Source organism: Macaca nemestrina, chromosome 9, assembly GCF_043159975.1.
Source record: "Macaca nemestrina isolate mMacNem1 chromosome 9, mMacNem.hap1, whole genome shotgun sequence".
NCBI classification, from domain to species: Eukaryota; Metazoa; Chordata; class Mammalia; order Primates; family Cercopithecidae; genus Macaca; species Macaca nemestrina.
Window position 1 is genome coordinate 16,820,664 of NC_092133.1, and position 14,067 is coordinate 16,834,730.

At 42.0% G+C, this 14,067-nt stretch overlaps 1 protein-coding gene across 3 annotated transcripts in view; it reads right to left on the minus strand.

Moving 5' to 3' along the window:
- Positions 1 to 14,067, minus strand: part of LOC105467378 (enolase 4) — a 35,693-nt gene that overhangs the window by 5,107 nt on the left and 16,519 nt on the right. For 2 of the 3 annotated variants that reach the window (XM_011716958.3, XM_011716950.3), the window contains 6 exons: positions 11,911 to 11,967; positions 9,317 to 9,484; positions 6,407 to 6,532; positions 4,158 to 4,353; positions 1,053 to 1,120; positions 418 to 535 (listed from right to left, as the gene is read on the minus strand). In XM_011716958.3, coding sequence (XP_011715260.2) covers positions 418 to 535; positions 1,053 to 1,120; positions 4,158 to 4,353; positions 6,407 to 6,532; positions 9,317 to 9,484; positions 11,911 to 11,967 — 733 coding nt within the window. The remainder of the gene's footprint in view (positions 1 to 417; positions 536 to 1,052; positions 1,121 to 4,157; positions 4,354 to 6,406; positions 6,533 to 9,316; positions 9,485 to 11,910; positions 11,968 to 14,067) is intronic. The other variant, XM_011716967.3, reaches the window with a different exon arrangement.

Genomic DNA, 14,067 nt, shown 5'->3' on the forward strand with positions numbered 1-14,067 from the left:
AAGGTATGTTAAAATTAACACACTGCCTACTTGTTTTTAAGTAAAACGATTTGTTTTCAAGAACCCCCAGGAAAGCGTCTGCCTTTAACTTTCATGGGCTATGCAGGGAAACCTTAAGTATAATTTGGACCATAACAAAAGGTAGGCTTGGAAATTCCGATCAATTAATTCTATTGAAGAGCATCGTGCAGCCTATTCATCAAGAAAAAGGGCGAGAGTTTTAAACATTCAGGTAAATAGATGATCCATTAAGACAACAATATACATTGTGGCAAGTGCCATCCTAGTTTTGTCAGCACTTATGTATGGTCTTTGGATTCCCCTGCCCTCCTGCAGAGGGACTTCTATTCCCCCTCTTCCAATCTTTGTTCTCTTATTCATGGCTAAGTGAAAACAAAGCAAGAAAGCAGCGCATACCCAGTGTTCCATTCTGGACAAGTTCTTCTTCTATAGTGAGAAGGCGGTTGTATTTAGTCACTCGTTCACCACGGGAAAGACCCCCCAACTTGATAAACCGGACACCAAGCCCAACAGCCTGAAAGAGGGGGGCGGGAGCTCATTTTAGATGGAGGAGCCATGTCTTGCTAAATAACAAACAATTCTTTAAGGAGAAAGGAAACTGTCACGGTGTGCTGTTTTGGTTTTTCCCTTATTAGTTTTTTATCTTTATATAAGCACAGTGGCCTACAAGCTGAGAGTGCTGAAAGGCAAACAGATGATGTGACTGACTATCCATCAGGCACTTTACTAGTCACATAGGCATGCTGATTTTATCTAAGAACATTCTGGCCTTTCTCGCTTCATTTTAGGAGGAAAGATTGCAGGTGCACACCCCGGTCATTTAAGTGTGCTCATCATTTTCCCTGGACTTCAATTTTTTGTTCTTTTTAAAAGTTCAAAGATTAGCTCTTTGCAAAAGGTAGCTGTCTGGGAAGAAGCAAGTCTATTTCATAAAAGGTTACATGACTTTCTCCACCAAAGACTGCATTTCTCTGAAATACCAATTCGTGATAAAAGCAGTGTTTGGCAGTTGACCAGCATTCAGCACTTACCAAATCGACAAGGCTGTCATCAGATGATTCTCCTTCTGTACTTCCAAAGACTGTGATGTGCTTCTTACCTGGAAGAGGAATTTCTTTCAGTTTTATACGGTGTAGAAAGTTAGCATACATATGGGCCTCTGGGATCAAAATTAAACATTTCTCAGATTTATAACTCCCCTGTGAAGAGTCAATTATTTGCCCACCTAGGATTCTAACATTTGCATTTTTATTGCCCTGCTTTTATTTGTTTACCCCCAACTTTCAGTAGCTTAGGTGCTGTAAATACTAAATGAATATCGTGTTTCATTAAAATTAAGATACATGATGGCCAGGTGCGGTGGCTCACGCCTGTAATCCCAGCACTTTGGGAGGCCAAGGCGGGCAGATCATGAGGTCAGGAGATCGAGATCATCCTGGCTAACACGGTGAAACCCCGTCTCTACTAAAAATACAAAAAATTAGCCAGGCGTGGTTGCAGGCACCTGTAGTCCCAGCTACTTAGGCTGAGGCAGGAGAATGGCGTGAACCCGGGAGGCGGAGCTTGCAGTGAGCCGAGATTGCACCACTGCACTCCAGCTCTGGGCAATAGAGAGACACTCCGTCTCAAAAAAAAAAAAAAAAAAACATGATTTGTAAGATGTACTATTATTTTTTACCACTAAAAGGGGGTAGGGGGATGCTCAAATTAGATGGACACATTTCTAAGACCACAGCTATAAGACACGATTCAATTTTTTAAATGTTCAATGTAGAAAAATGTGCATCTTTGAGTCTGAAATATGGTAAGAGTAACGTGGAGTTGTGCCTACATAATGGCTTTCTCCTGTCATTGTGTAGAATTTTATTCAAAGGACTGCCATTCTGAATATTTACTAGAAGAGTAGTGTTGGTAGTAATCAATCATTTGAGGGTCTCAAAACCCTTTGAAATGTGCCAGTCTGTGAAGAGTGCCAGCCAGAGCTCTTCCTGCGCGACAGTGTTTGCATTGCCTCCTATCTATCATCTACCACCCACAGGCCAGCCCTGCCTGAGCATCTTCTTCCATCCTCTGGCACCAACCCAGACCCCTGGCTGCCAGTCTGGCTCTGAGTTCTGCTCCAGCTCTGAGACCAGCTTTCTGTCTAGTTCCTGCGACCCACTCATGGTATTTGTTTCGTGCCCTCTGCATTAGTGTACAAGACGCCTATGAACTCAGTTTGTAGTCTAGTGGGAGACCCCAGTCATTAGATAGTTGTACAAGTCATTGTAGTCAGTATTACAAAGAGGAAATATAGGATGCTAGGAGGAAGACTCAGAACAGAACCAGTTAGGGATAGGGGTAGGCAAGGGTGGCTGAAGACATTTCATTTTAGCCAAGACCTGAAGGATGCAGAGTCAAGTATGTCAGAGCAAAGCATTCTGGTCCAAAGGAACAGCATGTTTAAACACTGACGTGGTCAAGAGTTGTGGGCAAGTGAGATGACTATAGTGTCATGGGAAACTTACCTAATCTCTCCAAGTCTTGTTTTCTTATCAATAAAGTAGAAATGATAGTGTCTACTTCACAGGAATGCTGTAAGGATTATGTCCAGTTCGCAAATGCCTGATCCATTGGTCTTAAATAAAGCTGCTCTCCTCTGGCATCCCAGATGCACCAACACTGGAGCCCTGCTTTTCACCTGTCGTCCCCTGATCCCCATTGCCGGGATCCTGTCCCTGAATCCCAACTTGATGACTCAGGTTCTGCTTCCCGAGGCTTCCCTGACGCCCCACTGCCTTGCCAAGCTTCCTTGTGCTGCGCGTTAGTAATGAACCTACCCTTGCCTCCGGTCTCTATACTGACAGAAAACTGCTTCTAATCTGATCTTGTTGCCTGTTTTCTAAACTGCTCAAGTAGACCATTCCCTGCAGTGGGTGATCTGATTCCAAATTCTGATCCCTCCTAGACTTCCCCAAGTAATGCAAATTAAAATGGCCGACTGGTGTCTGGATATATTATAAGTAGCTAAGTTTATTTTCAATTAAGTAATTCCTACATCCTTACTATGTACTTGAGCCATGCCTATGTGGAAGAAAGAGTTGTGGTCCCTGTTAAGATGTTGACTCCTTATCTAGAATCTAGAGCATAAAGTGGTAGTAAATGATAGGAGGAAATTTACAATACATAGGAAATTTACAATACTGCAGTAACGTGATGCGGGCCACACATGTTCTGCCCCTGTTGTTCCTTGGCTGTGCTTGGTGCCTTGGCTTTGTTAATGGTGAGCTATTTTTTTTAGCTTAAATACTGCATTGTAGCCGGAAGCCTGGCTAGTGCAGATGGTACTCAGGCGTTCCACAGTGCCTGATTCAGGATTTGAGATCTGTTCTTTAGCAGTAAGAGTTGGGGTACCTCTATGGGTTTCTGTAAATTTATTTATTTATTTATTTATTTATTATTTTTTTGAGACAGAGTCTCTCTCTGTCGCCCAGGCTGGAAGGCAGTGGCACGATCTCGGCTCACTGCAAGCTCGGCCTCCCGGGTTCACGCCATTCTCCTGCCTCAGCCTCCCGAGTAGCTGGGACTGCAGGCACCTGCCACCACGCCCGGCTAATTTTTTGTATTTTTAGTAGAGACAGGGTTTCACCATATTAGCCAGGATGGTCTCGATCTCCTGACTCTGTGATCTGCTGGCCCCAGCCTCCCCGAAGTGCTGGGATTACAGGCATGAGCCACCGCGTCCAGCCAGGTTTCTGTAAATTTAAAGATTTTCTGTAGCCCAAGCTCAGAGTCTAAAGCAAATTGATAAATGTGCTGAAGGCTATGCCCTTTCATAAGAAATCAGCCATGAGTCCTCCTGTTACAGGCAGAAAGGCTGTCCCCACTGTGAAGCTGATAGGGCAGTGGCCTTGGCCGTACCTCTGGTAGCCCTCAGTAAAGGGGATGAGCTTGGACTTGGGCTGTTAGTGGAACATTGTGAAGTGAGTCAGTAAGCTGCATTTTGTGTTCCAGCACTAAATCTCTCACAAATGGTTGGACTTTCTTTTCTTCCAAGATTTCTTCCATGCTTTTTAGTAACCTTGATATGCTGTGTATTTTTGGTTTCTTGTATAACCAAGTCATTACGAGTCTTTCAGATGTATACTGTTACTCACTGTCAATCAGATTGGTTATTTCCACCAAGTCAGACATTGTAGTTTGGTTTGTGTGTTTTATGATCAGCCCATTGGATTTGGGGATGCTGATGTTTCCTTGCTCTAGAAGTTTAGAAATGCTTTTGGATGCAGTTCCTGCAATTATGTAACACCTGGAACCAAGTGCGTGATAGATGCTGTCCCACTGTTCAGAGTCCTGGGTAAATATTTAAGAGTCGATCATTGTAATGCATTGAACATAATTACAAAACAACAGGAATAATAGAGCACATACTCAAACTCACACATTTTCCCTGAGATGCACAAAACAATTTTCTTTTACTTTTGTTCCTGAATGATCCCTGGACCACAGCCACACAAACTAAGAAGCTTTGTGAAACAGAAACTAATAGCGATTACATTTGAGCTTAAAGGTTTTGTGAATAAAATGTTAATACACTGAATGCTATTTCTTATGTGGATTTTAGAGTTCTTCAGACCCAGGCTATTCCCATCCACTGTCATCTATATTGCTGCTAAAGATTGACGGGATGGATTTTTCTGATATTTCTGATAAACAGAAAATGGAAAAAGAAACCCTGCAAGGGCTCTAGTCCCTTCTCAACACCCTTATTTTTATTGGTGAGACCATCATAGGAAATGAAATGCTTATTTTAAAATTATACACATACATATGTGTGTGTGTGTACACACACACACACACACACACACACACACACACACAGTCATCCTAGCTTTTGTACCAGATTTCAACTTACCACATTAGAACAGACCACATAGGTTCATCCTATCACATGAAAAAAGCTGTGGTCAAGGCTGGGTGCAGTGGCTCATGTCTGTACTACCAGCACTGTGGGAGGCTGAGGCAGGAGGATCGCTTGAGTCTAGGAGTATGAGACCAGCCTGGACAATGTGGCAAGACCCCATCTCTACAAAAAATACAAAAACTAGCTGGGTGTGGTGGTGTGCCTCGTAGTCCCAGCTACTTGAGAGGGTGAGGTGGGAAGATGGCTTGAGCCTGGAAGGTCAAGGCTGCAGTGAGCTGTGATCAGGCCACTGCACTCCAGCCTGGGTGACAGAGCAAGACCCTGTCTTAAAAAAAAAAAAAAAGTACGACCAGAGCCTCAGGACGGTCATCACAGGGCTGGTGTGGCAAGGTTAAAGAGCTAAGATTAGGCTCAGCCAGTGCATTCTGTGTGTGCTGGAGTGGAATGGAGGCTGCGAAAGGGAGGATGGGACTGAGACCCTGGGACTCCACATGAGGACCAGCATTTATATTGTCCTCCAAATCGAAATAGTTGTGTTATGTCAAAGAAGATATCTGTTCAATATATCTGTCCAATCTATCTGATGGTTCTCAAATTTATAAAATCAAGAATTTAAATTTTGGAGTGTAAGTTGGTTGGAGGAAAGATGGTCACATAAGCCTTTGTCAAATGCATGAGTTTTAATAGATCATAAAACCTCAATATCTCAAACACTTTAAAAAGATGGCTTTGCAGGCCGGGCACAGTGGCTCATGCCTGTAATCCTAGCACTTTGGGAGGCCAAGGTGGGCGGATCGCCTGAGCTCAGGAGTTGGAGACCAGCCTGGGCAACACGGCGAAACCTTGTTTCTACTAAAAATACCAAAAATTAGCTGGGTGCGGTGGTGCACGCCTATAGTCCCAGCTACTCGGGAGGCTGAGGCAGGAGAGTCACTTGAGCCCAGGAGACAGAGGTTGCAGTGAGCCAAGATCGTGCCACTGCACTCTAGCCTAGGTGACAAGAGTGAGACCCTGTCTCAAAAGAAAAAATGGCTTTGTTACTTTTATGCATATATAGTGACTGGATTTAGGTTGAAAAATAATTTGGTCTTATAGAAGTCCTGTTTCCCTGAGCACCTGAAAATGATATATGATTAACCTATTGAAGCTCCAGCTTGCACAGCAGGGGCAGCTTCCATCTGTTAGGCTGCTTGTAAATATACAGGTACTCCTGAAGGGCTTGCGAATAGCGTGTTTCATTCCCCAGACAGGCACACTCCTAGGTAATTGTGTTTTTTCTATTCATTTGCTTAGTAAGTGCCTTTTCTCATAAATGCTGAAATAAAGCAACTCAGCCCCAGACCAAATTAAAACGTTTTGAATGACAGAGATCCAAAAGAATGAGATTTTATTCTCTGCTTTGTTATAAAATATAAAAGGTGAGTCCTGCCTATCTTATGGCATATAAAGTATGTTATAAAATATGAAAGGTAAGGTGCTTACCTCCTTCCTGAAAGGATCAATTAAGGCAATAATTGAAGGGTACTTGTTGATCAGATCCACATACAGGTCAACCATCTCCGCTGCATTTTTGTATGTGCTCATGATCACTTCATACTTTCCTTTACTCTGATATGTGTCAGGAAAATATTAAAATAAGGGATAAACAATGAATTCATCAAATCCCAAAGAAGTGGTTCAGATTCCTTTTTGTTCATTTTATATAAGAGGTTGTAAACAGGTTCTTTTCAGGTCACACTGACCTGAGAAATCTGTCCATTCTACTTTAAATATCTTAAATATTAACCTGGGAAATCAAGTCACCATTCCTTTTGATGCCCTCTAGGGTTCTTCCCACAGACTTCAGATGGAGCCTCCTACACAAAACACCAAGAATTACAGAGTAGGAGGGGAATAATCTGTCAGATTTGGCTGCCTGGGTAGATGGACAATAACATAAATTCACAAAACAAGCAGAATAGCAGTGCTAACCTGCTCACTCACTAGACCCTACCATCTTTTAGCTCACATTGAATGAATAACTTGTTTCCTTTACCGTAAATATTCTAAAGCTTGAAAGCAAGGCTAGGCTTTTGATACACTAACAACCAGTATGAAAAGTAATGTGATTTATGTGAGGCATTTCTTTCTTAGGTAGCATGTACCTTCTAGTAGTAACAATATTGTCCTGAAGGTAGAATTCTAGTACAACATTCATTTGAAGTCTGGGAAGCCCCTAAGTCATTAAGTATAGAAGTAAACAGGGCTGAAGGATCTAGAATAGCCTTTCTGCAAAACAAAGCACCCTTCCTTTTAAGTCTGTGTTCAGGGATGGCACCTGGGATATTTGGGCACCGGGAGGGAGGTGGAATGGAACAGAGTGGCTGTTTGGTTTGCTAATACCTTCCTGCTGCTGCTGCTAATAGAATGGATTCCATTGGAATTAAGCAGTTTCCTTAAGACCATAACTGAAGGGATTTCATACTTTTTTCATCTTCAAAAGCAGCAAGAACTTTTAACTTCGATAACGCAAAGCTTAAAAAACCCTATCTTGTCAGTGAGGAAACACGAATGATTTTGAACTAACAATATTGTAAGAATTATCTGATATCAAAATAATACATTTTACTGAATATAAGCAATAAATACCCATTCTAGTTAGCACTAGCAGTCAGTATATTCATAGTTCCTGGTATACGTTGCTGATGAAAACATGCAATTATTTTTCTTAATGGTATGTCTAGGAACCAATCATTATGTGAAGAATAGGAAATTACTTTAAATATTCTTTTATGTGCTTAGTTTCTTTAGAAAAGTAAAAGAACTTTTAGAAGTCAGCCAAAATTGAGGGTTCTTATATAGTGTTCAAAATGTTCTTTGTAAAGTTAAAAATCACAGTTAAAGCAGAATGCTATTTGGTCAAGTCCCCTGAATTTGACATAAATCACCAAGTCACCATAAATGCTTGGCAATATGCTGGGCATTTCATAAAACGCAGACTCAGCATTTTTGTGTATTTGAAATTGGGAAATGTGTTAGTCTGTTTTCATGCTGCTAATAAAGACATACCTGAGACTGGGTAATTTATAAAGGAAAGAGGTTTAATTGACTTACAGTTCCACATGGCTGAGGAGGCTGCACAATCATGGTGGAAGGCAAAGGAAGAGCAAAGTCATGTCTTACAAGGCAGCAGGCAAGAGAGAGTGTGTACAGGGGAACTCCCCTTTATAAAACCATCAGATGTAGTGAGACTTATTCACTATCATGAGAATAGCATGGGAAAGACCTGCACCCATAATTCAGTTACCTCCCATGACACATGGGAATTATGGGAGCTACAATTCAAGATGTGATTTGTGTGGGGACACAGCCAAACTATATCAGTAAGTATATGTGTAAGACAGAAAACTAATAACTTTCCTAACATACCAGTTTCCCAAGTTTAAAGGTAAATTGCTGTTGTATTACCCTGAGGAAGTGAAGACTAGAATGTTGCTTGTTTTTTTTTGTTTTGTTTTGAGACAGAGTTTCACTCTCATTGTCTGGGCTGGAGTGCAGTGGCACGATCTTGGCTCATTGCAGCCTCCACCTCCTGGGTTCAAGTGATTCTTTTGCCTCAGCCTCCCGAGTAACTGGGATTACAGAAACCCACCACCATACCCAGCTAATTTTTTGCATTTTTTTGTAGAGACGGGGTTTCACCATGTTGGCCAGGCTGGTCTTGAACTCCTGACCTCAGCCTCCCAAAGTGCTGGGATTACAGGCATGAGCCATCATGCCCAGCCGACTAGGATGTTTTTTAATGAACCTGTTTTCCACTCTCTTTTTAGAATCTTTCTCTTCAGGTGGGTGATCCCCAGGTGGAGTCTCATCATATCACTAAGGCTCTGTCCTCCTAACCCAGGCTGTGGATAACACTGTGATGTGTTTAGTTGGACAACAACATATTCTTTGTAAACTTCAATAACTTGGAAATTTTTTTATATTTAAAAAGTCACAGCATAAATTCTAAGAACTACATTCTGGAAGGGCCTATCATGTCATAAGTTACAACCCATCCACTTTTTAGGCTCGACAAATTCAGCATTTATCAACCAAATGCAGTTTGTTAAATTATTTTTCAGTAGCTTTCAGGATTGCAATGTAAGTGACTCATTTTACTCATCTTTATTATAGAATTTCTATATATAATAATGACATTGTCTATTTAAAATTTTTTATGGTTATGTTATTCTGTGGTCATTAGCTAATTTGATTTTCTCAGTTCCGTTTATATTAGAATCCTTCACACAATATTAATAAAAAACAATAAGATCTGTTTGGACAATATTCAGATAAGCTCTTTTTCTCTGAGTTCTAATTTAAAAATCATGGATCTCAATAGGAAGTGAATGTTCTGAAGTGGAAACTTACGTAGTCCATCAGCTCATGTCCAGCACAGTTGATAGCTAGATGCAGATTTGTTCCCAGTTCTAGCCCCAGGTTTGCACAGATTTCCTGTATTAGAAGCAGTGGCTGTTCTATGGTGTCACAGTTAATGGTTAAACAACCAAGATGGGACATCTTGCCAGTGATCTGCTGCTACAAGATCAAGAGACAATGATGCATGTCAGTACACCTCATTAAGGTTCTTGGTGCTTCCTGTGATAGGCATGGTTTATGATCAGATACAGCTCTGCAAAGATCAGTCCTTTAATTCTCAATCCTACTTAGGATTGATTCACATGACTTAGGGCATATGATTCCCCTGCAGTATGTGGGAGTAATTTTCTTCTGAGGTTTCCAAGTTTAGCCTGGGAGCACACTTTTCTCTCTTCAGTGTGTCTGTGTTCTCTCTTTATTGACGCTGCTGTTCCTTGTACGTGGGGCTAGCCTGAGTCACAACCACCCGGTTGGTGAATCTCCAGGCCCTCCCTGTAAATGTCCATCCTGTCTGTCTCTAGCTCTGCCAGTCCTTTTCCTCCAAACCTGCTCTTTCCTATGTTCTGTTTTCCTCCAGATAAATGCAGCTGTTAAAAGCGTAACCCTCCTTCAGGAAAAGTTTTATTTATTTATTTTGTTTTGGGATAGTGTCTTGCTCTGTCACCCAGGCTGGAGGGCAGTGACTTGAATGTGGCTCTGCAGCCTCGACTTCCCCAGGCTCAAGTCATCCTCCTTTCTCAGCTTCCTGAGAACCTGAGACTAGAGGCATATGCCACCACACCTGGCTAATTTTTTTATATTTTATAGGGACAGGGTCTTGCTGTGTTGCCCAGGCTGGTCTTGAAGTCTTGTGCTCAACACTCCCAAAGTGCTGGGATTACAGGCGTTGGCCACTTTAAAAGGACTGCAGACTTCCGCTAAGAGGATGCAATACTGAAGATGGATTTTAGTGGAAGATGATTTCAGGACCCACATAACCCCAAGGAAAGACAGCTATTGCAAAGTCAGCCTTGATGTGCCCTCGCCATAAATTGCCACTATGCAATTATAAATTGAAGCAATATCAATGAATCTGAGGGCTTAAGGTAAGGTGTGTGTGTGTCTGCGCCAAACTCAACGACAAACATTAACCCGGCAATGAGTATTCTATTTTGACTGGTGATAGCACTATTTTAATGTCAATGAGAGGAAACTTTTATTTGGCAAACAAAGGAATAGTTGAGGAAATTTTTGTCCATCAATTGAGTTTTGTTATAGAGCCTTCTGAACTATGAAAGTATCACTTATTTGGTGCTTACTAAATGCCAGGTACTGTTCTAAGCACATTACATAAAGTAAAATACATTTACTCCTTACACATCATATGAAGGTATTACTATGATCTCCATTTTACAGTTAAGTAACTTGGACCAGATTTTAATCCAGGCAGTTTAGCACCAGAGTTTATACCCCTAGTTCTTGTGTGGCTGCCTCTCTGGAATCTATACTCTAGACTGTTTCTAACGGTAAAAAAAAAAAAAAAAAAAAAAGTAGTAGTACAGCTGATTACAGGGAGGGCTGATGTTGGTCTAAGTTTCCCAGCATGCAGAGAACCACCTGCTAGAATGAAGGAACAACACTGAGAACTGGTGGCTTGTTTACCATCTCCACCTCTTGCAAGGCCTAATATTAGACAGCTGTGCTCATTCCAACATGTACAAACTGTTGACAGTATTTTACTTAGTGCTGTATGTGTTCACACATTTCTCTCTTCTAATCCTGAAAAGAAACTTCATTTTTTTTATCTCTGCCGTGTCTTCTCCTTTCTTTCCTAGCCCCTCTTCTTTTGACTTCAGCCGACTCTCACCTACCTAACATCAAGGTGGGGCAAGGATTGTTCACTCACAGAGCAAATCAAATACTGCAGATGTGAGCAACCTTCACCCATGTGCATGCTCTTCAAAGTTCTTATTGGCTGTTCTGTTTATATTGTTGAAAGTTTAGGCTATAATAGATACATCTATCAGAGCATTCACAGTCACCAAGGTGACTGACAGATCAAGTTCCGCTGGTCTCCCAAGGCTCCTGAAGCCAGCGCGGCCAGTTTTGACAAGGAGGACTGTTCGCCTCATTCTCCTGGCAAAATCGGAGTTCCTGCAATGGTTCATCAGAAATGATGCTTCAGTGTGTCTGGGGGACCAGATGGAAGGAAGAGCCATCTTTTGTGCTTCTTCTTTTTCTCTTTGTTAATAATAAAATGTAAAATATCCTGTGTGCCTTTCAGCTAGTTGTCAAGAGAGATTCGATTTCCCAAACACTTCCCCCATAGGGTCCAGTGTAACCCTATTTCCCATAAATGCTTCCTAACCCTGTGAGATTCCAGATGGCCAGACAGCTGCTGCCAGCGATGGCCAGGCAGCCTGTTGCTGGAAGGCAGGGGCAGCATGATACTGCAGCTCTGGGGGTGCCTGGAGCAACATCACTATATGGTTTCCATTTGCCTCAGTCCTGGACTTGGAGCAAAAAGTGACTATGGAAGATAAAAAGGGGCAGGAAATCTATAAACAGTGTCATATGGAAGGATGGTAAACAATATATAGACTTACTTGACCTCTTTTGCTTCCATCATGCCCTTTTTTTGTCTCTGCTTTTGGAGGAGAGGGCTGTGGGGCAGAAGATAAAAATACATCACCTGAAATTTTTAGCATGGCTGTGGCAGCAAGCAAAGCTTACTGCTCTGAGACCTGACCAGCCACGCTGAATCTCACACGCGTGCGCGCCCACACACACACACGCACTCATGCACATAGGGACAATTCCAGCCATTCCCTACTTGATATGCCACAAACTATTTCTGAAATTCAGGAATGTGTTTCCTTTAGTTCATCCTTACCCTCTGTCCCCAGTCACATATATGGGGTGTGTATACAGATTCATGCATTTCTATGCATATAAATAATGTGCTATTCACACATATATCATGAACTTCTGCTGTGTGCAGGCACCCTTTTTCTGCAGGAGGATACAAAGTCCCCTCCTTGCCCTTAGGGCTTAACCCCGCTGTGGGATTTGCTTTTACAGGCCCAACATAATGTTTTGAATATTCTCAGGATGCAAACACTTTCTCCTGCAGGGTGGTTTTGACTTTGATTTGAAACAGTCAAAGGTAATTAAATCTGGTGAATCTAGTGGGTGTAGTGTCATGAGGTTAAAAGCAAAGGTAATTCCCAAAGAGGCATTCCCACATTTGGCATATTGGATGCATATTATTGCAAGGATCTAATCTTTTAAAGGATGCACTTTTGTGTTCAGCGTATACTGGCTCTGTAAGCTGAGGCATGATTGTCAAGCATAAGTATGGCTCACACTCAAGTATATGCACATACAGTGACCCTGAACAGAAGGGCAAAGGGAAGTCATGTGATGTGATCAGGGGACAATCTCAGTGATTACTGGCACCAATTCAGAATGGCAAACATTAAAGAACAGTCTTGGTGTGCATTATTATTGGATTTCTCATGTTTTTTATGCTCCCTCATTGAGACTTTTAAGCTGCCTGAGGACAGGAAGTATGTTTTTATCCCCTTTTGCACCTAGCATAGGGCCTTGCAATGGTAAAAAATAGCCAGGGAAAAAAACAACCTGTAACATCTTTCTCTCTACCGTAATAAGAATAAGCTGTTAAATAATGGAAGTTAAAATCTCCAGCCCCACCCCTACCCCTTTTTGTTTTAAAGACACGGTCTCACTCCGTCACACAGGCTGGAGTGCAGTGGCACAATCATGTCTCACTACAGCCTTGACCTCCTGAGCTCAAACAATCCTTCTGCCTCGGGCTCCCAAGTAACTGGGCGACAAGTGTGCACCACCATGCCTGGCTAATTTTTTTTTTTTTTTCCGGTAAATATTTTTGTAGAGACAGGGTCTCACTATGTTGCCCAGGCTGGCAGCCTTTTTAATCATAAAAAAATGCAATGTATTCTAGAATGGCTGTTCTCAGACTAAGTGGATTTAAAAATGGCTAAAAACTGAAACAAATACCATCTTTCATTAGTAAGAATTAGTCTACTCGGGAGTTCCTAGGGAGAGTGAGTTTGCAAAAATAAATCTGGCATGATGTAATCTGCTAATCAATGCCACCAGCCAAATGATGTCATCAGGAGCTATCATTTTATTACTAAAACAAAGCATGGTGATTGCAGTAACCCTGGTTCCACTCCTATCATCCCCTGTTTTAAGACCGTGGCTTTAGCTAAGGTTATCTACAGACATCTTTGGGTTGGGGCCTGCATGAGAAAACATATCATTTCTTCAGCATTTTTTTTTCTCAAAATAGATTAAAATTAAGACTTAATAGAAGAATTGGGGTAATGTTGGGAATGCTCTGTTATCACTGTAATCACTGGGAAGGATTAAACATCTTTCTATATTCAATTACTATGCTATAAATAGGCACCTTTTATTAGCAGCCCAGCAGTTCAGAAGTTCCTCCCATACAAGGCAGGCTTTTTTTTTTTTTTTAATGGGACAGGATCTCCCTCTGTCACCCAGGCTGGGGTGCAGTGGCATGATCAGAACTCACTGCAGCCTCAAACTCCTGGGCTCAAGCAGTCCTCCCACCTCCACCTCCCAGGTGGCTGGGACCACAGACGCATGCCACCACACTGGACTAATTTTTGTGGAGACAAGGTCTTGCTATGTTGCCAGGCTGGTCTTGAACTCCTGGCCTCTCCACCTCCGCCTCCCAAAAGTGCTGGGATTAT